This window comes from Lissotriton helveticus, chromosome 7 (assembly GCF_964261635.1).
Source record: "Lissotriton helveticus chromosome 7, aLisHel1.1, whole genome shotgun sequence".
NCBI classification, from domain to species: Eukaryota; Metazoa; Chordata; class Amphibia; order Caudata; family Salamandridae; genus Lissotriton; species Lissotriton helveticus.
The window spans coordinates 208201717-208228975 of record NC_136068.1 but is presented as its reverse complement, the minus strand read 5'-3'; the positions used below and the strand labels follow the sequence as shown (position 1 = coordinate 208228975).

At 46.9% G+C, this 27259-nt stretch overlaps 1 protein-coding gene across 2 annotated transcripts in view; it reads right to left on the bottom strand.

Moving 5' to 3' along the window:
- The window catches only part of CIMIP1 (ciliary microtubule inner protein 1), a 136407-nt gene extending 129579 nt beyond the window's left edge, over positions 1-6828 (bottom strand). For both annotated transcript variants that reach the window (XM_078651960.1, XM_078651961.1), the window contains exon 1: positions 6697-6828. In XM_078651960.1, coding sequence (XP_078508086.1) covers positions 6697-6773 — 77 coding nt within the window. In that variant the 5' untranslated portion in view covers positions 6774-6828. The remainder of the gene's footprint in view (positions 1-6696) is intronic.
- Between the last annotated feature and the right edge of the window lie 20431 nt (positions 6829-27259).

The following is a 27259-nucleotide window of genomic DNA, read 5'->3' as shown; positions in this document are numbered from 1 at the left end:
GATTAATTAATATGGTGAAATATTAAGTAATTTCAGTGGTGGATATTAGTCTGTTACTTGGAGTGAGAAGGATAGCGGAGGGATAAAAGGGGAAGAAAGATTTGCATTCATAGAGCACTTGTTACCCTTGATGGGTGTTGAAGCGCTTTTCTAGCAAGTAGCACGCCACTCCGGAACCCATAAAGGATTAGTATTGAAAATGAGTATAGTATAAATATGAAGTAATTTGAGTAGCATAGGATAAAATAAGGGTATTTAGTTCCAGTGGGACGACCAGATTATGTGAGTTTAGCAGTCAGTACAGCAATTGAAACCCTGTTGCCACAAAATCAACAGACAGAGAACAGAACGCCCAAACAATAAGTGGAAGGTAAGTTAGTAAACTCAAGATGACAAGAGTGGAAATGAAATGGCGATATGTTGCTTGGCTGGAGGTGCACAACCAATGGTGTAATGAGCAGCTTTCAGCCCGTCAATCTTGAGATTTTTCTCAAGCAAAAGTGTTTTTGAGGCCAGTCTGAGAAATGCAGAAGAGGGGACAATGATGAGATGCAGCAGCAGGGTACACCAGATTCTTATGTGCAGGGTGATCACAAAGGTTATGTAACGTATTGTGAGGCATTTGTATAGCACTCCATACACCTAATGCTGCCAAGAGGTGATCCAGTTTTCACCAGTCACCTGGCATCATTTCGGAAATGTGTGGTTCGAAGGTTGTTGAGTGTTGTATATCCTACGTGGGAGATATTGATGTAATGTTGATGGACTGCATGTTCGCAGTCTAGTCTTTTGGCGCACGTAGGCGTGCGCACACGCGGTGTCGTACGGATGCCGTGTACAGTATAAAAATAAAGGAGGCGTGGCCCCGGGTTATTCGGGACCACGCGTAGACTCGAACTGGTGTCCGTGTGAGTCCCTGCGCGGCGCGTCCTGCACACACGCCCAACACAGGCCTACAGACCTGACAATGGCGACGAGGAGGTAGACGGCCTCACTCTGTGCTCCGCCCTGACACTCCGACCTGCATTCCCGGAGCGCCGATGCCAGCCCGGCCCCCAGGCCCTCAAATTCCATCGGCCCGGATGGGGCCCAGACCTCGTCCTCGACCTCGGCTGTCGCACATCTCCAGGGTCCGCATAGCGCTACGAAGGTGGGCGCCCTGTGGCAAATGCCCCGATCACATCCCTCGCCTACCGGGCTGGTAAGAGGGTGCACGCCATTTTCCCGGCGAGCCTGAAGAGTCACTAGGCCACAACTCGGGCCCCTTTTGCGCTGTGGCCGCCGAGAGTGGCCCCGCCCGCCACACATCGCAGCGGACTGCCTCCTGGCATCTCTCCTGTGGCGCACCCGCACGGGGTGTCGTTTTGCTGCAGCTCCGATACTCAAGTCCACCTCCCACGTGGCAGTGGTCCTTGGCGCCAAAATGACAGCCATTCCTCCCATTGAGCCATTCGTGGTGGACGGAGCGCCAGCTTCCTTAGCACCAAGATGGAAAGATTGGACGGAACGTCTGCAGTTTTACTTTGAAGGTGCGGGAACGGCGAGAGAACGGCGCAGAGCACTCCTCCTTCACTTAGGGGGCAAGGACATTCACAGAATTTACAAGACTCTTGTGGAGGCCACGCCACACACATACGTCACCCTCCTGAATGCGCTCAACGCCTACTTCGAGCCCATGGCCAGCAAGGACTACGAAAGGTTCATCTTTCGGCAGGCGCGCCAAGAAGCGGATGAATCCCTTGACGCGTTCCATGGGAGATTGAGGGAACTCGCCAGCACCTGTGGTTTCAGGGACGAACAAGAGGAGATACGGGGCCAGATCATTAAAAATTGCTATTCCTCCGACTTGCGAGTCAAGATCCTACAGGAAGATGGGAAACCGTTGGCCGACATCCTGAAACTAGGCCGCTCCAAAGAGTTGTCGCGTGCGAGAGCGTCGCACATGGAGGCGGCGCTGCACAGGCCAGTGAAGGTGGAACAAGTCACCGTGGCAGAACAAGTAAACGTTGTCCGACCGAAACAACGGCAGTTCAGAGGTAAAAAACCACAGGATCGGCGAAAAGAATGCGGATACTGCGGAGGCGTGCCACACCGTGCGAAAGACTGCCCAGCAAACGGCAAGAAATGTGGGGCATGCGGACGCATTAACCATTTTGCCTCAGTATGCAGATCCTCGAAACAGAAACCAGAGGCAGCATACGCCATCAGAGACAGCCCAGAGAGTGAGGACATGGACGACGACTCCAATGACTATCCCGTCCACTACGTCTTTGCCATCAACCAGCCTGCTAGGAAGAAGAGGCGTCTCCCGAAGTGTCGAATAAGAGTGAACCAACAAGAGGTGAGAGCCACCATCGACACGGGAGCCTCGATTGAACTCATGGCGGCCGACGTATATAATCAGCTGCGAGACAAGCCAACCCTGAAGACGGCGAAAATCCGTGTCTTTGCCTATGGTCAGAAAACCCCGATCCCACTCATCGGGTGTTTCCAAACCGAAATCCATCATCTTGATAGAAAAGTACCCACAACTGTCTATGTGACGAAAGAGGGGAGCGGCATGCTCCTCAGTGGACGAGCAGCGGAGGAACTACAATTAATCTTCTACACGATGGCAGTCCTGGAAGATGAACTGGACGCTATTCTCGAAGAGTTCGAGGACACCTTTCGAGGCATCGTATGCCTCAAGGGGAAAGAAGTGTCGCTACACATAGATCCATCCATCCAACCAGTGGCCCTCAGACACAGGAGAATAGCCTTCCACCTCAGGAAGAAAGTGGAGGAAGAACTTGAAAACCTCGAGAAGCAAGGCATAATCGAGAAAGTCACCGGGCCCACACCCTGGGTATCGCCGATTGTGGTGGCGCGGAAGCCCAAACAACCAGGGCAGGTTCGCATATGCGTGGACATGCGCCTACCCAATGCAGCGGTCAAGCGAGAACGCCACCTGACGCCTACCATCGACGACATCTTGGGCGAACTAAATGGCGCCAAGTGGTTTTCCAAGATGGATCTCCGCTCCGGCTACCACCAGCTGCGCCTGCACCCCGACTCCAGGTACATCACTACCTTCTCCACCCATGTGGGCCTCCGGCGCTATCGACGCCTCAATTTCGGCATATCCAGCGCCGCTGAGGTCTTTCAAAATACAATCCGAGAAGTACTGAGCGGACTCCCCGGAGTACTAAACGTCAGTGACGACCTGCTTATATACGCCCAATCTGTGGAAGAACACCACCAACGGTTGAGAGGCGTATTGAAAAGAATCAAAGACTCTGGCCTCACGCTGCACAGAGAGAAGTGCCAGTTTCTCCAAAACACAATCAGCTTCTTCGGATACACATTCTCCGACAAAGGAATCGCGCCCGATCCTGACAAGGTCAAGGATGTGCAAACAGCTCCTGCCCCAACGAATATATCGGAAGTGCGAAGTTTTCTAGGAATGGTCAACTTCTGCAGGAGGTTCATCCCGGACCTCTCCAACCTTACCCGACCTCTTCGAGAGCTCACAAAGTCGACCACGCCCTGGCAGTGGGGCGAAGAACAAAACGAGGCATTTCACAACACCAAGGCAGCACTGTCAGCAGAAAAAACACTGTCCTATTTTGACCCGGCCAAGCCGACCAACATTGCTGTCGACGCCAGTCCGTATGGCCTGGGGGCAGTCCTGACTCAGCGCCAAGGGGAAGAGGACTGGGCGCCGATCGCCTACGCAAGCAGATCCCTGACCGAGACGGAACAACGGTACTCCCAGATCGAGAGGGAGGCCATTGCGATCCACTGGGCGTGCAGGCATTTCCACGTGTATGTGTACGGCCACCCGTTCACCGTCTCCAAGGATCATAAGCCTCTGATTCCACTGTTCCGAGGGTCAGTCTCCAAACCACCCCCCAGGATAGAAAAGTGGATCCTGCAGTTACAGGAGTACGACTACCAGCTAGAATTCAAACCAGGCGCTACCAACCCGGCAGACTACCTCTCCAGACACCCCCGGGCCGCCACCACCGGGGAAAGGGAGGATGCTGAGGATACGGAAGCATATGTGAAAGCTGTAGTCGAGAGATCAAGGCCCCTACCCATGAGTCTGAACATGATCATCGAGGCAACCCGAAATGATGAAATCTCTCAGCTCATAGTGAGCGCCATACGCTCCAATGACTGGAAGACACTCCAAGCATCTTTGAACAGAAGAACCCCGCAGGCCAAAAGGGCGCTAGAAGCAATGCTGAGAGTCAAGGAAGAGCTATCAGTGGACAGTCAGGGGTGTGTGTTAAGAGGGCCCAGGATCGTGATGCCTTCAAGCCTCACCCATCAAGCCATTACTCTCGCTCACCGAGGTCACCAGGGGATGGTAAAGACCAAGAGCAGGCTTCGCGCGAAGATATGGTTTCCAGACATGGATTCCCAGGTTGAACGAGCTGTCAAAGAGTGCCAATGGTGCCAGGCGGCAGGACCCCCGGATAGCCCACCTCCAGTCATCACTGAGGACAACCCGCAAAAGCCCTGGGAACATGTGAGTGCTGACTTTGGTCACCTACCAGATGGGAGACACATGCTAGTCATTATGGACGACTTCTCAAAATATCCGGAAGTGGAGATCGTAGCAACTCACACAGCCAAAGAAGTCATAGCTAAATTTGAAAAGGCCATCGCCACCCACGGCATCTTCGAACGGGTCAAGACTGACAATGGACCCCCCTTCCAGGGACAAGAATTTGCGGACTATCTGGCAGAATGGGAAATACAACATAGGAAGGTGACACCCCGGTGGCCGCAAGCAAATGGTGAGGTGGAAAGGTTTATGCGCACCTTAAACAAGACCATCCGAATTGCCCATGCCGAAGGAGCCCCCTTAGAAAAGGAAATATATTCGTTTCTCAGGGAGTACCGGCTCACACCACATCGTACCACGGAAGCGGCACCCGGACCCTCCGCCATGGGACAAATAGTCCGAGACACTATCCCCAGTCACCCCACCTGGAGCCCCAACAGAGCTAACCCGCGGAAGACTTTGTCCAACAGGAAGAGATCGAATGACTACGCTAGTTTCTGGCGGAGATCCAAAGAATCGTCCATCGATGAGAGCGACTGGGTCTATGTAAGAGACAGGTATCCTGGGAGTAAGTTCCGACTCCCTTACGAGCCACGGCCGTGGACAGTCACGGGCCGCAACGGGACAATGATAACAGCTCAGCGAGGCGGGGAGACAGTCACTCGCAATGTTTAATTTTTCAAGAAAGCGGTCAGTCCGACAGAAGACCAGTCCGGCCCAGAAAATCATCAGGAGTCACCGGACCGACCCGACACGAACCAGAACACTCCTGAAAGTGCAGGCCATGACAGGAGCGACAGTCCAGCAAGGGGACCACGAGTCGCCGAGACGCCGAAAGCTGCAAGTCCTCGGAACCTCCCGGGACCCCAGACTGTCGGGGCCCCTCATCATGAATCCCCCAGGAGAGTGCTGTTCCGTGGGGAAGCGGCAGGCTACGGTCTGAGAAGGAACCCAGCCCCTTCCTCACAGCTGGCGGACTATGCGGTGGGCTGAAGGTGAACGGCGGGATCCAGAGACTGGTAACTGGCCGGATGGCCGCGAACTTTTGTTGTTGTTAACTCTGATATATGAATGCATCCATATCCCTGCGAATGTTAGTTTTCAATTAAAGGTTGAAAGGAATGTAATGTTGATGAACTGCATGTTCGCAGTCTAGTCTTTTGGCGCACGTAGGCGTGCGCACACGCGGTGTCGTACGGACGCCGCGTACAGTATAAAAATAAAGGAGGCGTGGCCCCGGGTTATTCGGGACCACGCGTAGACTCCAACTGGTGTCCGTGTGAGTCCCTGCGCGGCGCGTCCTGCACACGCTCCCAACACAGGCCTACAGACCTGGCAATTGACTAAGGTACTCCAGGATGCAGCTTGAGAAGCTAACTTTCTTTTTTATAATACATGAAATCAAAAGTATAGCATGCAACGATTAATACATGTGTGATAACCATTGGAAGCATTATTGTTAATATAATTATCACTAACAGTAACATTTGTCAAAATAACTGTCTGCTGGCGATACAGATGGCCGTGCAGCAGCAATTAAACCAAACCAGGCAGCCTGTGTGTGTTTGTATTTTTAAAACTGTAAATTATGAATTCATTTGTGTCTGTGAATTTTAAACATGAAGTACAAACTTGCCAACAGGTTTGTCCTCCCATAAGACAGATTTTGAAAGAATATAATTAAGAAATATGTAATTTAGAAATAACACTTTCATCATGCAGAACAAACTTAAAATTTTGCGAAAAAAATACAAACTTGGGGGTCCGCAATTAAAATAGAGCGTGGTTAACATTTTACAAATATGTAATACATTCTTTAATCGATTCTTTTTACAAAGTTTAGATATTTAGCAAATAAAAACAACATTTAACAACTCAGTGACATTTCTCTGTTAAAATATGTTGCCTTGCGATCATTTAGCATGCAAAGTTTAAAACACTGGCTGTCTTAATTAAACGCTGTTTTTTTGTGGTTGACAAACTACATTATTAGTAAATTACTTTAATCTACATGTGCGTATTTCAAATGTAAACTGCATTTAAAAATAATTTTCAACACTATTGCCCGGAACATTTCTAATACAAAGTATGGTTTATAATATTTTGAAAGATAAAAAATATATTTTTTTTAGAGCTCGAAATACCAAATTTGGTCCTGCGCCACGAAGTTACAATGCTTGCTACTATTGGGTCCAGGTGGGGCAGCTCTGGGTGTTGTCATTCTCGTCTGGTCTCCCAGGGGTTTCAGCACTTTCTGCCCAAGGTCTCAAAACGCGACTCGCGCGAGTTAGAAATTGTTTTCGTTACCGAGGAAACAAGCGTCGGCACGTAGTGACGCACTGTCGCTCACGGGGAAAGCACATTTGAGTGCTCTACAGCCAAGCCATTAATGACTAGACCGCGCGGGTTCTTTTTGTAACAGACAGCGACCGGTCGAAGAATTTCCGTTTCATTTACATGTATTCAAAGGTTTTTAGTTTTTTTTTAAATCGGAGCAGTAACATATAGAATACATTTGAAAAAGAAAGTTCTATGTAATGGAAATCTGCTTTTTATAAAGACTATCTAGCCAATGTTGGAGCCATCTTGGAATGGGATTAATTTCCAGCAAAACTGAAATATACAGTACAGAGAAGAAAACACTTTTTGAGGCCAAGGCCGCTATACCTACAGTGCTGTTATCACTTGCTGGAATTGGGATGGAATTTACTATAAAACAAAGGTCTAATTACTTGTCCGGGGGGGCGGGTTTTAGGACTAAAACTACGCGTTCCAGAATTCTAAGAACATTTTTTACTGGCCGAAGTAGTCACGCATAGAGCTGGGAAACTGGGTAGCTTCCATTTCTAGAGAGAAATATCAGCCATTTATTCACGTTTTAGTTTCTGCAAAGTCCCGGACATATGTATACATGCCAACAATTTAGAAGAGGAAAGTGGGAGATTTTAAAAAAAAAAAAGGGACAATGCATGGTTCCAATATCGGCAACAAAAAATTCACAAGGCCCTAGACGAAGGGGATGCCTGCCTTCTCATCCTTATTGACCTTTCGGCGGCATTTGACACAGTAAACCATCCAGCCATTCTGGAGATCCTGTCAAAACGGTCCGGCATTAATGGCACAGTTCTTAAATGGTTCACCTCCTTCCTTCAACACCGCTCGCAACAAATTAAAATGAACTCCTGTTTCTCAAAGCCAACTAAAGTCACTCTTGGGGTCCCGCAGGGCTCGATCCTCTCCCCGTCCCTCTTCAATCTCTTCATGGAGCCCCTCACAATCATATTGAAAAAAGCCGGAGTGAAATACCACCTTTACGCGGATGACACCCAAATCTATTTCAGGATCAAGTCGCCCAGTGACATCCAACTCCACAATACCACCCTAACCGAGATACAAACATCGCCCAATCCAAGAGTGGCTCAAGAATCTAGTTCCCCTAAACTGCCCCCTTACCCTATCCGGCTCAGTTCAGTCTCTAAGTATCACTCTTGACAAGAACCTGTCAATGGAGACTCACATCAAAAACTCTGCTAAAAGTGCAGTATTCTCTCTAAAACATCTCAAGAAACTGAACTCTTTCCTACCCCACGATGACCTCAAGACAGTAGTCCAATCCCTAGTTCTCTCTAAAATCGACTACGGGAACGCCATCCTTACTGGGACTCCAAAAGCTCACCTAGCCCCTCTAAGAGCAGTGCTGAACATGTCCGCCCGACTCGTATCTGGAGTCAAAAGATTTGAACACATCACTCCAGCTCTCAACTGCCTCAATTGGCTCCCCAAGGAAGGGAGATGTATTTATAAACTGGCCTGCATCCCACACAAAACCGTTCACTCTCCTGACCCCAACTACTTAAATAACAAACTGAGTAGAGCAGGTCAATCCAGAACACTAAGAGGCTCCAACTCACTCCTTCTTAATCCTCCGAAAGTGAAAAAGAAAACCACCCTACACCGATCGTTTTCGGGCAATGCGCCCGGGATTTGGAACATTCTCCCTGGAGTCCTCAGATGCAACCCCTCCTTCTCCTGTTTCAAAAGGGACCTGAAACTCCATCTCCTTAACAAATACTTTCATGACCAACGTCAACTAACCTAGTCCTCCTTATCCGAGTTGTCTCCTCCATATCTGGACATTCAAGAATAGTGGTGACCGGACTATGTCACTCTTGCCTATTTCTTTTATTGCTCTCTCCCCCTTCTCTCCACTGCATATTTATCTACCAGGCTATATTTTTGTTCTGTGGTTTGCTCCCTTACTTCCTACTATGTAATGTAATATCCTTCTGCTGTTTACTGTGTGTTTGTGAAGTGCTCTGATACCTACGGGTCAAGCTAGCGCTATATAAAACTTTTAAAATAAAATAAATAAATAAAACAGTCCCCATCACACATACAGCAATCTCTTGATGAAAAAAACACACAAGACACCTTTTTAGTGGAAAAAATTGCTGCAGGTTTATTTGCATACCAAAATATGCCAACATGGTGGGTGAGTTTACGGGCGAGCCAGGGGCAGGCTGCCCCTCTGCTGCCTGCCCACCTGATGAGCCAAATTGCACCGCAGCACTAACCAATTCTGAGGGAGGGTTTACCCCTTTCCACCTGTGGACCGCTAGTCCACCCATCTACTCACGCCCCTTGAGTGAGGAGGAGAGTATCCAGGCAACCCCCGGTTGCTCAGGTTTACAACCGCCCATAGGACTAGCAGGTCACCGTTGTTCCTCCAGGGTCCAACGCGAGGACCACCTGGGGATATTTGGCCTTTGCACCCTTGTTGTGCTCCTGAAGAGGGTACCCCTATGTATCTCTCAGCCTCTGGATTCGCCTGTAACTCCGACACAGCTCTGAGTGTGGCCATCGACACAACCAGAGCCCCCCACCAAGGCAGTCATTCTTACCTACATCGTGCTGGCTCCAGGGCCTCGCCCAGGTACAACAAAAGCAAGTCCATGCCCACTCTAGAAAGGTGAACCCCTCCTCTTCAAAACACTGTGTGGGCTTCACATGCAGCAGACCTTGTCTAATAAAGCCAAACCTCCTCTGTGCAGTGAATTTGCGCATGGCACTGTTGACTCCTGCATGAAGTTTCAACGGCATCCCCTGACCGGGCCTCACTCCACTTTAAACGTGGGGTTCTCTCCAATCACCATAACTCACATGTCCCCAATAGGTTGCTTAACTTGCACATGGAGGATTTCATTTCTTGCAATAGTGCCCTCCTACCCATGCCAAGTAACTCATTGCCTCCCAGGTGTATGACCAGGATGTTGGGAGGGGGGACACCCCCCTAGTCTGTGCAGCAGCTTCTTCAGCAAGCTGTTCCAGCGCATGCCTGGGAAACCCAACCAAACTATATCAGTGGCAGAAAACCCATGCCTCCATTTCCTGCTTTCCACCCAATGTGCCACTCTCAAGACGCGTGAATGACCAATCACCCAGACATTTGCTCCTGGCAAAATAAAGAAATGCAAGGTTGCTACACACATTTATTGAAGCCCTGCAAACCATCATCAACACTACTCCAGAAATTACACATTAATTTACACAATGACACTGCACACCACCAAACATCTGGTGCATCCCAGGTTTGCCCCCGGGTGCATTTAAAGTTCCCCTTACATGAATCAGTAAACCTGTCCTCCCGCCCCTCCCCTGGGTGGCTTATGGATGGATGTACCTTTTAAAACAGTGGTATTCCCATCGTCCTGCCTGCATAATGCTCTCCACTGACATGCCCGCCCTGAAAGCAGTATGTTCCTGCCCCAATTCTGAAAGTGTGACTGCAAAAACGCTTGCCAGGACCTGCATTGCCTGACATAGATAAGCATTCCTTCATTACCTGTTCAACCTTAAACTTGGTAAGGGGCGTGCTGTCAGCATGAATCGGTATATAACCCACTATAGCCTGGCTAAAGGCCAGGAGGAAGCAACCAGGACCACTGGGCAATACCTCATGTCCCCTAGTTGGTGCAACCAGATCACCCTCCCTTTCCCGGCCTGGTCCGTTTTTGATCTTCTTACCACAATCTTAAGGGAAGCCCCCGAGAGCACTGCATCCTGTCCCTTTAATGCCACCCGAAGAGTCTGTTTTGGACCTTGCCACTAACTCGCTGATTGTCAGGGCCCCGAAGAAAGCCTGGCTGAAGGTAGCTGAAAACAGGGCATCATACCATCTGCATTATGCACTCTGCTTGCAGTCCCACCCTGAAAGCTGCAGTCGCTGCCCCTCCTGAAAGTGTGACTGCCAAAGCGCGTGCCAGGGCCCGCATTGCCTGGCATTGTAAGGCATGCATACATTACCTGCTCAACCTGAACTTTGGTAAGGGGCGAGCTGACAGCCTGAGACAGTAAATAACCCTCTCCTGAAGGGCGAAGAGCCAGGCCACCTTGGAGTCGCAGCACACCCCTATATGGAATGACATCCCATGATTGCCCATAGCTAACTTCATTAATCACGCTGCTCCTGGCACTGTACCCTTCTGACCGTGTATGGTCAATGTAATGCCCTGGCATCACACCTGACCCCCCGTATTCTCCTTCATAACATTGCCTTATTGCATGCTAGCCCCTCACCTTCTGGCTGCAATCTATAACTGCTGTGCTTCTAGGCTGATGTCACCTCCTAGCTCAAGTCATGCACTTTCAAACTTTGCCAATGCGAGCCATGGCTCAGACAAGTGGATGGGGCGGGGGGGCACAATAGTACAGCTACCTGCCTTCCCTTGAATAATGGACATGCCAACTTTTCTTAATACATTGTAGCCTCTTATTGCTTAAATACATTGTTTCCCCAAATATGGGACAGCAGCACCCTTGTAGCTGTCCGCTTCCTCAACCGGTCTAGCTCGACTGGCTATCCAGGCAGGGAATGTTTATAACCGAAGCAACCTGGAGAGAGGATTTGGCCTAAAGGCTAGGGCGGTCGACCTCAAACCTGGGGAACTGGGTTTGAGTCTCGGCAATGACACTGAACATCCTGTGATTCTGGGCAAATCACTTAATCTCCCCGTGCCCAACAAAAATTAATGCAACTGGTGCTATGTAAAGCGCTCTGATACCCGATTCGGGTCAAGTTCGCACTATATAATACCCTGTAAAAAAAAACCTGAACATGGCCCCGTGTCCAGTGTGCAACTACTTTGCAGAGTTGGCCCAGACATTTGCACAGCCATTTTGATTGCTAAACCAATGGTGAACACCCAACTGGTGTCATATCTGGTTTGAGGGAATATTTGTATTATGCCCACAATTGCAGACACTGCACCCTTTTTGGAGTGACAACTTACACAGCCCACCAGGCTTAATTACTGTAGTCCAATCCCAGGTACACCCTACCTTCTGACCAACTGTGACCCTTGGTGCTTAAACCAGCAATAGCCCTAGTTCGCTTCGTTATCCCCGGAATTTTAGCCCGTATTGAACCAATTTTGTGTCATAGTCCAGTAACCTTGGGGAATAGTCATTTGTGCCTCACCAAGTCTGTCATTCCCCCGTACATTAATCATATTAAAACTCTTGCAGTCTGCCTGCTTTTTAGGATGCTAGATTAATAGACCCAACAGAGTTTAATCCTGTGACCATGAGGATGAAACCACCACTCCACCCAACAGGTGAATCTGTCCAGGTTTCATTAGACATGACCCCTCATATGCCCTTTGGACTCACCATAAAACCTGCAAGTGACCATGTGGCAGGCACCCGAGCGGGACCTGCCAGTCCTATTTAACCTTCATATCCTGGCAGCATAGCGGCACTCACTGCTGCAGATGTCTTGGTGCATCCAATACTCGCCCCTATTGACATCAGTAATTATTTACATGAATTGAAACAGATTATGTGAAATAAATGATGCACAGGCAATTTGAAAAATTTCACACCTACTGTACTGTGACACATTTTGGACTTGTCCGTCTGATTAAGTTGGTCACCTACGATCAATTTGAGTGACCAGTGTAAGAAAATCACATGGAACCAAGTATGCTGCTAAGAGACCTCGATTGAATATACAACAACTTTTGTGTGGTTGGGTTGCCCAAATGTAGCTTGGATGCGGTGCATTATCCCCCCCAAACGTGCAGCTAATTACTGTACAGTTCTGTCCCCACTCGCCAGGTTGCAAATATTAGCCATGTGAGTGGTCCAAATGACATCAATGTCAAATCCAAGATTCACTGGGATGTTCCAAATTCAGCCCCCCTTCTGGAGGGTCCAGCGAGGAACCCTCTGCCTCACTGAGTGAAACCTAGCTACTTTTGCACTCAGCGCACATGCATGCCATTAACCGAGACCCTAGCGACAGCCTGTGCCCTACTGCTAAGGGAGGGTACAATCTGTTGCACCCAGCTCTATGGGGCAAACTGGTAACGTTTGGGTGGCCAAGAACTTTTATCTAACTGGATCGAGCACCATGCCTCAAGCGTGCACGTAGTGCCTGCTGGGGGTTTGGAGGACATACCTACAGAGCTGAGACTAACATAGCCTTAAAGTGACGCCCTCAATCATGTCGAATAATAAGTATCTGCACTGGCAAGATAGCATAGTTAAATTATTCTTTCCTGTCCTGTAAGGTCCTACTTAACACTAAAAAACCTGCCTGCCTTCTGACAAGGTGAAACACATTTTCGCTAACCGCTACTAATGCTACTTAGCCTGCATGTCCTTCACTCAGAATGGAATGTACTTGCTCTGAGTCCTCTGGGCCAAACGATGCCTGTGCACTGGTCACAGCTCGGCCATGCCCATGCGTCGCATTGAGCGCGTTGTTAAATTAACTTGCCAACTCGAACTACTTAAACCTCCACCCTATCACTAGTGCATCCACCAAATCATGCACCTGGGAACCCGTCTGCACATATATCCGCCTTGAATGCCCCCGCACTGGAGGTCTGATTCCCGTGGTGCCATGGGGTGAATATTTATGCATTACTCCTTAGATAAATGAGAATGCCTCAAAAGGTTAGCTTCCTACAAGCAATAGGATACCTTTGTAGTATCACCAGTGCTGTAAATAGAACCGCTCGCGCCTAACAAGCCACCAACTGCACCCACCGAAACAAACTGCTCAAAGCGCCCAGCACCAACAGCACCACCCCGTGCCCTTCCATGTTCAAGGCTATCTCTGTGTCAAATGAACGGAGACTGACTACCAAATTGAATTAAGCAATGCTGATTAAAAGTATTGCCATGTTACCCACAATTGTTCTATTCATTGATCATGTATCAGTTCCGGTAGTGTCTTGTACCATTATCTAGTGCCCCCCTCCACACTTAAAAGTACTTATTAAAGCCACACACTGTGCTACTGTTTCGGCCAGAAACCAGGTGCTCCCTTGGCATTGAAATAAAATTATCTGCTGAATTCTGAGGTAGGTGTGCATGCCGCCTAGTCCTCCCACTTCTGCTATTGTACCCGTCCATTGACTCATCCCGTAACATTGGACCTACAGCCAGCTAGGACCGCTGATCCTGCCACTGGTTGGTAATTGCGAAAGGCATACGAGCAACACTCTGACTAACTCGCAAGGATCTTGACAATGCTTACGTTCTGAACTGATGGGACGGAGCAAGCTCTATCCTGCGTTTCTTTGACATAAAACACAGTCTCAAAACCCCCACCACATTACAACGTAATCGAAGTGCTACTCCATAACGTGCAAGCTGCACAAGCTATCAAAGCGCTTCACTTGAGCACCAGTTGCAATACAGACTGACACAACGTTTGTCACGCACGAGCAGATTGAGTGATTTGCCCAGAATCACAGAATGTTGGGCGATCCGGCTGCAACTCGAATCTGGATCCCCAGGGAGGCACCAACCCAGCCCAATAATGCTTGGCTTCCACCCTGCCAGTGCATGTGCTTACCAGCCCCGGTGACGCTCCCTAAGCCATCAGAACTGAATGATAGGCACACCCGGCAGCAGGCGCGGTTCGTCCATTGGGGCGTGGGGGTGTAGCCCCCCCTGCCCGAAGCCGCCCGCAGCTCCCTCGGCGTTTTTGAGTTAAGACTGTGACAATCATGTCAATGAATCAACATGTCAGACCGCCGGGCGGGCGTCATGTTGATTGATTTACATGATTGTACAGGCGGCAACACAAGTGCGCATGCGTGGGGACGGAGGGTGAATTTTTACCCGTGCCCACGCATGCACACTTGTGTTTTTGCGGCGTTGCGCATGCCCATTAGGAGCCCTAATGGGCGTGCTGCGGGCGAGAAGGTACCTGTGCCCCTGGCACCAGGATTGGCCAGGGGCACTGTGAGCCTGTGACGTGTGGGGAGCGGACCGGGACCGGCAGCAAGGTAAGAGTGTGTGTTTTTCTTTTATTTTAAAGTGTTTGGTGCGAGCGTGAGTGTATACATGAATGTTTGGTGGAGAGTGTTGTGAATGGATGTGTTTGTGTGTATGCGTGTGTGAATACATTTCATTGAGTGTTGTGTATGTGGGGAGGGAGGGGGGGTCGCCGCCGGCCTGAGTGGTCTGGGGCCCAAACTCGCAAATCAGTTGGCGCCTCACCACTGTAAAATGTCACCAGCCGCCCCTGCCCGGCAGGTGTTGGAGCACTCTACATGGGCAACGGTTGTCTTACACAAGGCCTGGGTTAACTCAGCTTCGGTTGTGCATATGGCCAGCAAAGAGAGCGCCAGGTGGGCGAGAGAGGTACTTATACCTGACTCCACGCCCACCAGCGCGCCGGAAATGACGTGAGACACGCCTGGACCCATAGGGGGTCCCTACAAAACTGGAAGGTCGCCCTGTGCCATCATGTGGCACTAAGGCCGCCGCCCTCCTATGGGGGCCCCCTGCGTGGGCCGCGGACAGCCACATTTCTCTCATTGACATCTATTGAGGCCTGAATCGGGTTTATTGCCTTGTGCTGTTGCAGGATCAGATATCAGAAATGCGAATATACGTTTTTTCCCTTATCTTTCAGGAGCACGGAGAAAGCGCTATGACAGGCAGAGAGATTGTGGCAAAAATGTTGTGCACTGATCTGCAGGAGCAGGTTACTGACAGTGCATACTCCAAGAGCCATAAGACTAGCCCCTGACAGCTGAAGCCCGCCAAGGAATCTGGGGCCATATGTATCAACATCCTCATGTGCGATTCTCAAATAGCGATTTTTTAGAAATCGCTATTTGAGAATTGCAAAAAGGGATGTATGTAAAAAATCGCAATTTTTGGGCGATTTCTTAATATTCCTTAATTGCGATTAGCAAATTGTGAATCGCAATTAAGGAATACTTTCCCATTCATTTCTATGGGCCAAGAGGCCCATAGGAATGAATGGGAAGTTATTCTCAATTTGCGATTCGCAATTTGAGAATCGGAAATTAAGAATAAGAATAATTTCAAGGGTGTCATAAGGACACCCTGATGCACCCCTGAAATTTACATGTGTGCGCATATGGCGCACATACATGCCCTAAGGGCATGTATGTGCGCCACATGGCACCTTCACAAATGTCAAAAAGTGCATTTGTGAAAGAAATCTCAAATTACCACCAACTTCAAGTTACTACTGGCTTTGGATGTTTTTACTTATTTTTGTACCAGCTGGGAGTTTGAAATACTTGTTACGGTAACCCTAGTTGTGTTATATAAACATGTGCGGTGCGGTCCCCCATTAAGACATGTGGACACAGATTGGTTTGCACATGGGCTGCACTCAACTGCCTTTTGTCCCAGATCCAACTTTATTTATACCCTTTGCCGACATCCCACAGGCTGAGAAGTGTGACGGTCTCCTCATTGTGCATCAGCAAATGTGTTCGTTTGTGTCCACGAGGTGCCCATAAAACTTTAAAACAAACAAACAAGCACATGTCTCAGGAACAAACATGATAGAACCAAACCATGTCGACATTTGCAGATTAAAAAGACTTGCAACTTTTGTTTCTTCTCACTGTATCACCATTTGCATCAAAATCATCTTGGGTACATATGGGGCCAATCTGCAGGGCATAAAGGGGCTGCCTTCCAAACAGCAGGTAAACAGGCACACACCTTTTGAGAGTGTCTAGCATGGTACCGTATTCGGTGCTTTCAATGGGCGGGTACTGTCCAGTACTGAGTACCCGTGCTTCTTTAATTTAAAAGGGAGAGTATATGTACGTCTCAGCATGGTTACAATACATTTAATGGAAGAGCACCAGCACTTTTCGGAAGCAAACAGGTACTTCGGACAGTGAGTACCAGCACTTCTATATTTCCATTTAAAGCGTTGACAGTATTCCTTCAGAAATGTGTACAGATCCCACTCAAAGTTATCTTTCTCGAATTCTGATATGCAAATCAATTCGTTTAGCATGCGCATAAATGTTTTATTATCCCTGGTAGCTTGAGGGCCCCTGCTGTTGATATGAGATATCAACTGAACTAGTGACTTGAACCAGAGGTCTGTTATTAGTGTGGATTTCATGAAGAAGCGCATGTGTTGTAAAATTTTTATCTATTTTTGGTTTCACAGCTGCAGCCTAGGTGAGTTGCAGGAATTCCAACTCCATAAATTTGTTAAACTCATCAACAGCAACCAGATGCTGCCCATCGGGAAAACTGGAAAAGTCCATGCTAAAACAGAACCAGGGGCCATTAGGTGACTCGTCTAAATGATCAGCTCTGGGGAGTCAGGCAGCCCAGCCACTTGTCATGACAGGCAGGAATCCACAGTTCATTCTACTTGAGAGTAAATTTCAGGAAAACACACTTTTTGAAGAATTCTCATTTTGGTTTTCACAATCCCTTCATGTCCATGATGAGCCAGATCAAGAACATCAGGAACCAAAGCTTTACGTATAACTAATCTCTTTCACCTCAGAAGCAGTCCATTATAAGCAAGGGCAATTCATCTCACTCTTGGTGAAGAGCTGAAAGCCTCGCTTGACCATAAGGCATCCAAGTATGAGATGGTAGTTACAAGTGAACTTCAATCGTTAGGGACTATTGCTTGTCGGACTAGTTCTAAGCACTCTTGTGCTTGAGAGGCAACCACTATCTCTGTGGTTGTTATCCAGCTGGGCCTTGATTCATCTATACCTAATCAGGCATACTACTCGATCGGCTCAGCTTGGTTTGCTTCTTCACTTGTGAACATCTTCAGGTGTCGGAAAAGGTAGTCTGCAGAGTTTATTTGACTGGGCCAATACATCAATTTAAGCAAGTACTACTGGATTTGTAGGAGCTACTTCTTGATCTGGGGTGGTGATATAACCCCTGTCCCATTAAACAGAAGAATCAGTGGTTTGACATCAGTTCCGATATGGAATTTGTTACTATACAGGTATATATGGAAGCATTGTCGCCCCATAAGATCGTGATTACATCTTTGTCTGTGTGGGAGTATCCTTGTTCACACTGGACCCTGGTGGCATAGGCCACCAGGGTCACCAATTATTCTGTTGTTCACAACGTCAAAATGACAGCACCTAATCCTGTAGTGGTACTGGCATCAGAGCGGTCAGTAGGCAGGTTGCGATCATTGTGCCTCAATGCCATGCCAGGTTGTAAGTCCTATTGCTTCCTGGGTGTTTTGCATTGCTTCTTGCTGGTCACTAGCCCATGCCAATAGGCTTTCAGTTTTTAGGAGGTCCCTCTGTGGCTTTGTAAGAGTGGCCAAGTTTAAGGCAAAGTGTCCACAGTATCTTAACATTCTTAGAAAACTTCTGACCTCTGCTGCTTTCTTGGGAGCAACAACTGTCTTGACATCCAGGACCTTCTGCGGATCTGTAGCTACTTTCTCGAAAGTTAAACGGTGCCAGAAAAAGTCTCAAGAACTCATTCTCCTATGCAATGCCAACCCTCTCTCCTTCATCTCCATCAAGACGGCTCTTAGGACACAATTGTGTTCCTCTGTGGTAGTGTTATGTTATGTTAAAATAATTTTTACCGCGCACGGTCACCAGACGGTTTCATGGCGCTCATAGACAGTAGCGGACGGGCCAGACAGCAGAATTACACATAGGCTAATTGAAAAAGGTGAGTTTTGAATAGTTTGCGGAAGCAGGTATAATTGGGACAGAGTCGAAGTGAAGTTGGGAGGGAGTTCCAGCATGAAGGGGCAAGAAAAGAAAAGCACGAACCTCCATGCTTTTTGCGTTTATACCTGGGAATAATTAGGAGGTTGTGGGTAGTGGACCGGAGATTTCTTGAAGAAGTGTGCGTTTAAGGCTGGAAGAAGTGAAGGCCGGGGTAGGAGCAAGGAGGGCCTTAAAAACAGTACAGCCCAATTTGAAAATGCAGCGAGAAGCCACTGGGAGCCAGTGCAATCTCCTCAAAAGGGGCGAGACATGCTGGTATTTGGGCTGTTGGAAGACCAGTCTGGCCGCCTGATTTTGTACCAGCTGAAGCCGATGAAGATGATAAGCAGGAATCCCAACGTAGAGGGAGTTAGCATAGTCAATGCGGGAAGTAACAAGAGCCATGATGACGAGTATGAGAGCCTCAGTGGTAAGAAACCTACGGATTTTGAAGATCCTGCGTAGATGGAAAAAGCAGGAAGATGTTACTGCATTGATTTGAGGCCTCATAGATAAGTCGCTAGATACAATTACACCAAGGCTCTTCACCGAATTGACCGGGCAAGGTGGAGGGCAGAGAGAGGGGGGGCCAAAAACTAGAGCTCCAGCAGTTAAGTGACCCTCCTGTCAAAACTAACTCAGTCTTGTTGGGATTAAGCTTCAGCTGGCTAAAATGCATCCACTCAGAGATGGCAAGCATGGTGGATTGGAAATTAACACAGGAAGTGGGAGAGGAATCAATAGGAAAAATCAACTGTAAATCGTCCGCATAATTAAAAATAATAACCGGGGTGTGGCGGAGAGAAACTATAAGTGGTTGCATATAAAGATTAAATAAAAGGGGCGAAAGAGCCGAACCCTGAGGGACACCACAGGAGAGAGAAGAGTAAGGAGCTGAAAAAGTGGACAGATGAACAGACTGAGAGCGCTGGTGCAAAAAAGAACTGATCCAAGTTAGAGCCATGCCCTGAATGTCCGCGTTATGGACACGGTCGATCAAGATAGCATGATCGACCGTGTCAAAGGCAGCCGACAGGTCTAATAGAACAAGTGCCTGGGCCAAGTTCTTGTCGGCGCCTTGCCTCAGGACATCCATTACGGCCACGATGACAGCTTCCGTGGAATGTGCCGGTCTAAAACCGGCTTGCTGGTCATCTAAAAAAGAGGACCCCTCAATGAATGCACTGAGGCAACGGGTAACATAGGTCTCCAAAATTTTCCCCAAATAGGGGAGAAGGGAGATCGGCCGATAGTTACTCAGGACAGCAGGATCAGCACCAGGCTTTTTAAGTATAGGGACTACAACCGCCTGTTTGAAAGCATCAGGGACAGAGCCTGTGGCAAGCGAGTTGTTGAGAAGTGCCAGCGGGGGATCAGGGCATGCCAGAAAGGCGGCTTTCAGGATTTGAGGGGGGCAGCAATCATTAGGGGAGCCAGAGCTTACCGTATGTAACAGAGAAGTAAACTCGGTCGGGGAAATGGGAGGGAACACATTAAAACGACAGGGGTTCATAGGGGGTAACAAAAAAGAAGAAGATGAAGAGGGAAGAGGGATATTGTTTTTAATAGTAGTGATTTTATCAATAAAAAATGAATTAAGAGAATCGCAAAGGGCTTGTGTAGGTTGAGGTTGGACAGTGACACGTTCTGGCAGGGTGAGTTCCTCCACAATTGACAAAATGTCCTTAGTCTTAGATGTAGAATTCAGGATTTTCTGAGAAAAGTAGGAGGTTTTGGCCAGGAGAATAGATTTTTTATAGAGTTTTAATAGGTCGACATATGCCGTTTTTAATAGTGGATCGTAGTTGTGCCTCCAACGGCGCTCAGCTTGTCGAAGGGTCAGTTTATCCAGTTTCAGTTGGTCAGTGAACCACCGCTGAGCGTCATGGGGACGTTTAGTTCTAATGGTTCTTAGTGGGGCCACTACATCACTTGCATGCGCCAACCACTGGTCAAGGGTCTCAGCCTGAACAGATGTCGAGGCTGTGTCACTGGGGGCTGTCGTGGCTAAAATAGAATGGAATTCAGTGAGATTAGCCCGCTTCCAATTACGTGCAACAAAATTGGTAGCAAGTGGAGGGTGACAGGGTAAAATGAACTTCAGGGAAAAGGAAATAAAAAAATGGTCAGACCAAGAGCAAGGGGATACTAAAGGAAGGGAGATATCAAGATTGGCTGTCCAAACCTGGTCGAGGGTATGACCCTTGCTATGAGTTGCCATTGTAATGTGCGAATTACAATTCAGGCCTGCTAGGAGATCCGTGAATTCTTCAGAGAGACTACTTTCACGGGGATCCGACGGCCAGTAATTAAAGTCGCCAATGATGAGAATTTTGGCGGAGTTGATAACTAGCCGAGAAATAAGATCGCCGAACTGTTGGGAAAAAGGGGCATATAATCAGGGGGTCTGTAGACAAGAACACAAATAAAAGAGGACCTAGGAGAAATACATTTCAAAGTGAGAGTATCAGTTTTAGGGAGAGTGATTGTTTCCAGGATGGTAAACATATATTGAGAGCGAATAATAGCTGCAACCCCCCCCCCCCGCCTGCTCTACCAACTGCCCTATTGGACTGTAAAATATAATAGCCAGTAGGAACGGCGGCAAGTATATCAGGGGTAGAGTCATCAGTTAACCAAGTCTCCGAGAGGAGAAGGATGTCTACTTTGTTATCTTCCAACATCTGAAATATTTCAAGCTGGTGCTTCACCAGCGAGCGGGTATTAAGATAAACTATTGACAAAGAGGGTAATGCAAATGGCCTAGCGACTAGTGGGGTAATGGGGGTGTCATTGTGGTTAATAGGTATAACCCGATCATGTGGAACTGGGAAGGAGCCCTGAGAGATCAGAATGCCGCAGTCCCGCGCGGCACCAATAACACGGGGGTGGAGTGAGCCAGGGCATTGGAGGGCAAAGAGGTCCTTAGAGGAATACATTATGCGATGAACATAATGGCAGGGCGCTGGACGCTGCCGGCCGCGGACGGACGCAGACGGGCTTAACTTTGGCGCAACTTCGGCGCGAAGTCGGCGCGCCCGCTGCGCTTCCGCCAGATCGCCATCTTAAATAGCCTGGGGCGCTGCAGCAACTAGCGCGCTGACTTGCGTCAGCAGCGTGGCAGGCAGGAAGTGGAGTAGGGCGTGTTGCTCGCTAATTGACCCTCCGCTCGATCGGCACACAGCCGCGGCGGAACGGGGTCAGGAGCAAGAGAGGCAGCAGGTAAGTAATTAGAACAATTTAAAATACAGCAAGTGTCGAAATTCACAACGCAATAAAATTTACATTGAGCATTCACACAAAGAGGCTAGCGCTGAGTGAAAGTTAAGCAGCCTAACTCACCGCCAGTATCACAAAGAGTGCGTGAATCTACCCCCTAAAATAGCCTGGGGCAATGCAGCAACTAGCGCGCTGACCTGCGTCAGTAGCGTGGCAGGCAGGAAGTGGAGTAGGGCGTGTTGCTCGCTAATTGAACCTCCGCTCGATCGGCACACCGCCGTGGCGGAACGGGGTCAGGAGCAAGAGAGGCAGCAGGTAAGTAATTAGAACAATTTAAAATACAGCAAGTGTCGAAATTCACACCGCAATAAAATTTACATTGAGCATTCACACAAAGAGGCTAGCGCTGACTGAAAGTTAAGCAGCCTAACTCGCCGCCAGTAGTGGTATGAAGAAGAATGCCATCATTGACACTCAGTGCATTTGGGAGCCCTGTTAGCCCCTCCCTGATGTGTTGTCGGAATACTTCTACTGCACTGGGTATTCCAAAGTACACGCATCAATAGCATCGGAACCCAACATTGGTAGAGAATTTAGTTTTGTATCACAATGCTCTGTGTGGTTTATTTGGGGTTATCAGGATTGCAGCTCAGTATTGGAAAATCATGTAGCTCAGTTGACATCTGCCACAATGTCATCTATTGTCAGCGTTATGTGCCACTCCATTTCAATTGCATTCTTTGGTAGTCTTATGTCTGCACATATTCTTACTTTGTGTGATTACTTTGGTTTCTTTGCTATGATGATAGGTGAGACCCAGGGAGTGGGTCCTTTCTCTCTCAGAATGATGTCAGCAGCCTTTAGAGTTTCAAGTTCCTTCTCCATCTGCACTCTGACATGAAATGGGATTTGGCCATGGTTCAGTGCTACAGGATTTGGTTTGTGTGTAACTTCACACTTTTCCTTGTAATACATCCCATGCCATAAAACATACCAGGAAACTTATTCAGCAAGCCACCAGTTCTTCTCTCTTGCACTTAGAATCCAAAGGTAATGAACTTCAGGGTTCCATGGTTTTACAGCTGATAGAGTGATCCCGCCCAAGGTGGTTACAAAGAACTGAGGTTTGGCTCAGATTGGCCTGGCTGGTAGGGATGCCTCGATGCATGTAGCTCAGACAGCTGCATACATTATAGGGATCAGACGGCTCATTTGATATCACTAGCACCAGCATTGCCAGCAGGGGCATCTTGTCTTAAGGCAAAATGTCTTTTCTAAGATGGTTTGAGAGGCACCCTAATTTCTTTTTCCATGTTCGCAAAGCTACACGTACTGGCTAGCCCTCGGAGATGGGCATCCAAGATGTTGATTGTTTCTTTCGGGTCTTGCTTGGTTTGGCATACGATAAAGAGTTCATAGTCTGTGTTGTCTTGGGAATTAACTAATCATTGAATACAGTGAGTGTGACATCATATTCATTAGCCCCTGTCTGTTTATAACATTATGTGAACCTCATTACCAGCAGACTGTAGAGATGTGCACATGTTTCGCAGTGGGGTAATTCTGTTTGTAGCTGCAGGGTAATTCTCAAACCTTGTGACCCAAGATTGCCACTATACAAGAATGGAGGCGGGGACCAACATCATGTCAAATGGTTGTAGCATAGCAGCAGTATTGGGAAACATGGTTGAGGATGTCTTGAGGTTCCACTACCCTCTCAGAACTGTCCGATAATATCCAGCGTGTCAGTCAAAAAATGAGCAGCTAGGTACAGAAGCAACAAAGAGTATTTTAGTACAAACAGGTCGAGTTCCACTGACTGCCAGGAGATGAAGCTAACATAGCATTTCAGGAGCGAGACCATGGCAGATAGACGTGAACGAATTGTCTTGTTGTGCATCAGCAAATGGGTTTGTCCATAAATACAAAATTTCAGCCTTCTTACACTTAAATTAGGTCACTTGCTACAAAACCAGGGTCACCCTCCAAATGCTTTTTTTTCTCATTTACTTTAATGGGACCACCATATTAATTATTTGGCCTCATCTTCACTCAACAAGTATGCAAATGACCGTTGACATGAATTACGTCACTTGACTTGACACAGTTCAAATCCCAGGAAATTACTGGTGCAGGTGCAGGCCTTGAAAAAATCTACTCACCCATGCACTATTGCAAGTCAGATGTTATTTGGGCTGGCTATTGTTATGGTCTCCTAACCATTCTGGAGGGTGCTTGAACTGGCAAAGTACAGGTGTTTTGTTCATTCAGAAAGTTAATGAGCAATTGTTGTACTATATGACATTGCAGTAACGTGTGAAGTGTTCGGTACCTTTAAGAACTTGTTATGAGCAAGCAAGCTCTCGCTTTGCAGAGCAAGCTCACTCGCCAAAAGTAAATGCATTTTGGTTGCTGTGTTTCCTTTTAAGTTACTGCTTAACGACCCATGCTAATGTCCTGCATCAGTTGCTCAGTCTTCATTGGTCGTCTGATGCATGAGGACAGGCTGAATGAGGGCTCCTTATTTATTACCTTGTAATTCATGAAATAATCACTGTACTTATCTCCGCTTTGTTCCTGAAGTTTCTATGTAACATTTAGCGACAAATAATTAAGAAATTTGAGACTTTTGAGAATTTAGAGCCTACAGTATACTCCAGATAACCCGTGCCATCATCGGTATGATTTCACTCGTGGAAGCCGTTACTTGCTGAGTACATCATGGAGCCCACATAGCCCAAGGATACTTTTGGGCTGTTTTGAGAGCAGCTCTACCTACTTCCTCATTGTGGCTCTGTGTGTTCCGCTTCAACACGGGTGAGCCACTGAGCCAGCATGCACCTGTATACACTTAATATAATTTCTGCAGTTTAAATGCCTGTCCTACAAGTAAAAACTTAACTGCCCTATGATCATATGTCCTCCTGGCACTAACTTTACATTTCTGATCTATTGATGCTTTAATTATCGACGCTGTGCCAATACGCTCATATTTCAAAGCCATTGTAGATTGCTTTGGATATTTCAAGTTTATAGCAATGTTTCTTTAAAATGTAAAGCTTTTTGTTTGAATTGGCTCAAGTGAACTTGGAAATACTAATTGACTTCTCAGAATTTTGTCATTACCTGTATCAACTCATCATTGGATGGTGGCATCTTAAACAATTGCTTTCAATGGCTTCTAACAACTTAGCTCAGATGTCACCATTTCTTCAATTTACTGGCAAGCCTTTGATTAAGTGAAATGCTTAGTTAAGATGTTTTAAGAACTATTTAATCGCAGTTGGAGCGGAAGGCTTTGAACCTAAAAGAAAGGCTGCTATTTTGTTTACTCACTTGAAAAATGAAGGGAAGCAAGTTGTTGATAATTTGCCTCTAGTTGCTGCCTCATCTTAACAATTCGGAGATTCTAATGAGTACTCAGAAGCAATTATAAGATTTAAAGTCAGATTCTCAGGACAACTTATGATGATCAGGATATCGATATGGTGGGGTTCTTCATAGACGCTGTGTCTTGTCTTGGCTGGTCAATGTCAACTAAAATCTGCGTTGCAGTCAAGGGTAGAAATTTAATTGCCTGTCAGGACCTTGCAAAATGCTTGCGACTGATCTGTCAAATGTACCTTTACTTACTACTGATGATTTTAATTCCGCTTAAGATATTGTTAAAAGATTTCCTGAATATTTTTCTGGTAAGATTGGGTTCATTGAGAAATATGTGCACGCAATTAATTAAAGAGTCATGCTATACCAGTATTACACAAAGCCAGACCTGTCCACTTAACTGTTAGAGCTGACTTGAAAAAGCTATTAGATAAGTTAGTTGGAAATAGCACTATCAAACCCACTGACTCCTCTGAATGAGTAAGTCCTTTTGTAATTGTGCACCAAAAGGATGATGAGATTCACTTATGCACTGATCTGTGCAGTCTCAACAGAAATATTGTGGTTGATTGCCGTCCTCTGCCCAAGGTTCAAGACTTACTTGCTAGACTCTACATTTTCACACTTTTGTATCTCAAATCAGCTTACCACCAGATCCCATTAGATAAAATGGTCCCTAGAGTTAACCACCTTTGTAGCTCCTTTGACATCATTTAAGTTTTACAGACTCCCTTTTGGATTGGCTTCAGCAACTAGTGTGTTTCAACGCCTCATAGATAACATGGTTAAGTAGGGTACAAGCATTTACAGATGATGTGTTGATTTTTGCAAAATTGTTTCCTGAACATAGTCACACTCTTGAAACAGATTTCACAAAATTTAAAGAGTTAGTTGTCACTCTTTGGACAGATAAATGCAATTTTTTAACACAAAACATTGACTACTTAGGGCAGTTTATCACTCGTAATGGTATTTCTCCAAAATATTCATTGGTTAGAGCTATTGAAAATGCACATCAACTCAGTGACAAAGATACACGTTGCTCCTTTCTCAGGCTATGCAAAAAATTCAAGGTTTGTGCCAGGATGTGCTTTTATTGTGCAACCCATGAAGAATTTGCTAAAGAAAGGAGTGAAGCATATCTGGTCTGATGATGTGCAAGAAGCTTTTCAGAAAGTGGAGAATCTCTTTTTTTCAGCCCCAGCTTTAACTCTATTTGTAGCAGGCAGAACGTGTATAATACCTGTTGATGCCAGTGAAGTTAAATTGAGGACTGATTTTTCACCGTTCTGTTAGTACAAAGAAAACACCATTGTCTTTGCCTCTCGCTCTCTCAGTACTGCGGAAAACAATTATAGCACCATTGAGTGAGTGGCATTGACATGCTATTGGGAGGTGGAAAGGATAAAGACTTTCCTCTGGGGTTCCCATTTTGATCGATTCACAAACCACAAACCATTGTTCCACCAGTAGAGTGGCAATGGTTCAGGGGAAGCATAATCATGATTAGTTAGATTGTTATCAAAGTTGCAAGGATTTATTTTATGGTGAAATACATACTTGGTGGGAACAACATAAGAGCAGGCCATCTCTCTAGGTTACCCATCATAGGTGAAGAATCTAACACACTTCAAGATGATGAGAATGCGATTGCTTTTGTGGAGGATATACGGCAGAACAAAGGGGTGATCACAATAACGGTGGTTAGTAGCTTCCAAACAGGATGCTACTTTACAGTTTGTTTTCAAAGTCAAGAAAGAAATTTGGTCCAAGGAAAGAAATGTTGAAGCCTCTTTGAGATCTTTTGTACAGATTTCAGAGGATCTATCAGTTGTTAAAGGGGTGCTAGTACTTAATGTTTTTTTAAACAGTTGTATTGAATATTTGCTCAGTGTACATTAAGCATAATTGGTTTATTATTTGCAGATTAGGCATCATAAAAGAAGAAATTATAGTATATTCAGCTTGACCACTAGGATGTATTGAGAAGTGAATTGTGTATACAGTAGTAATCAATACATTAGGACATAATCCCGTCAGTAACCTGGTCTAGCTCCCAAAGTATCAGTCACCCTTTCGTAGATGTCGC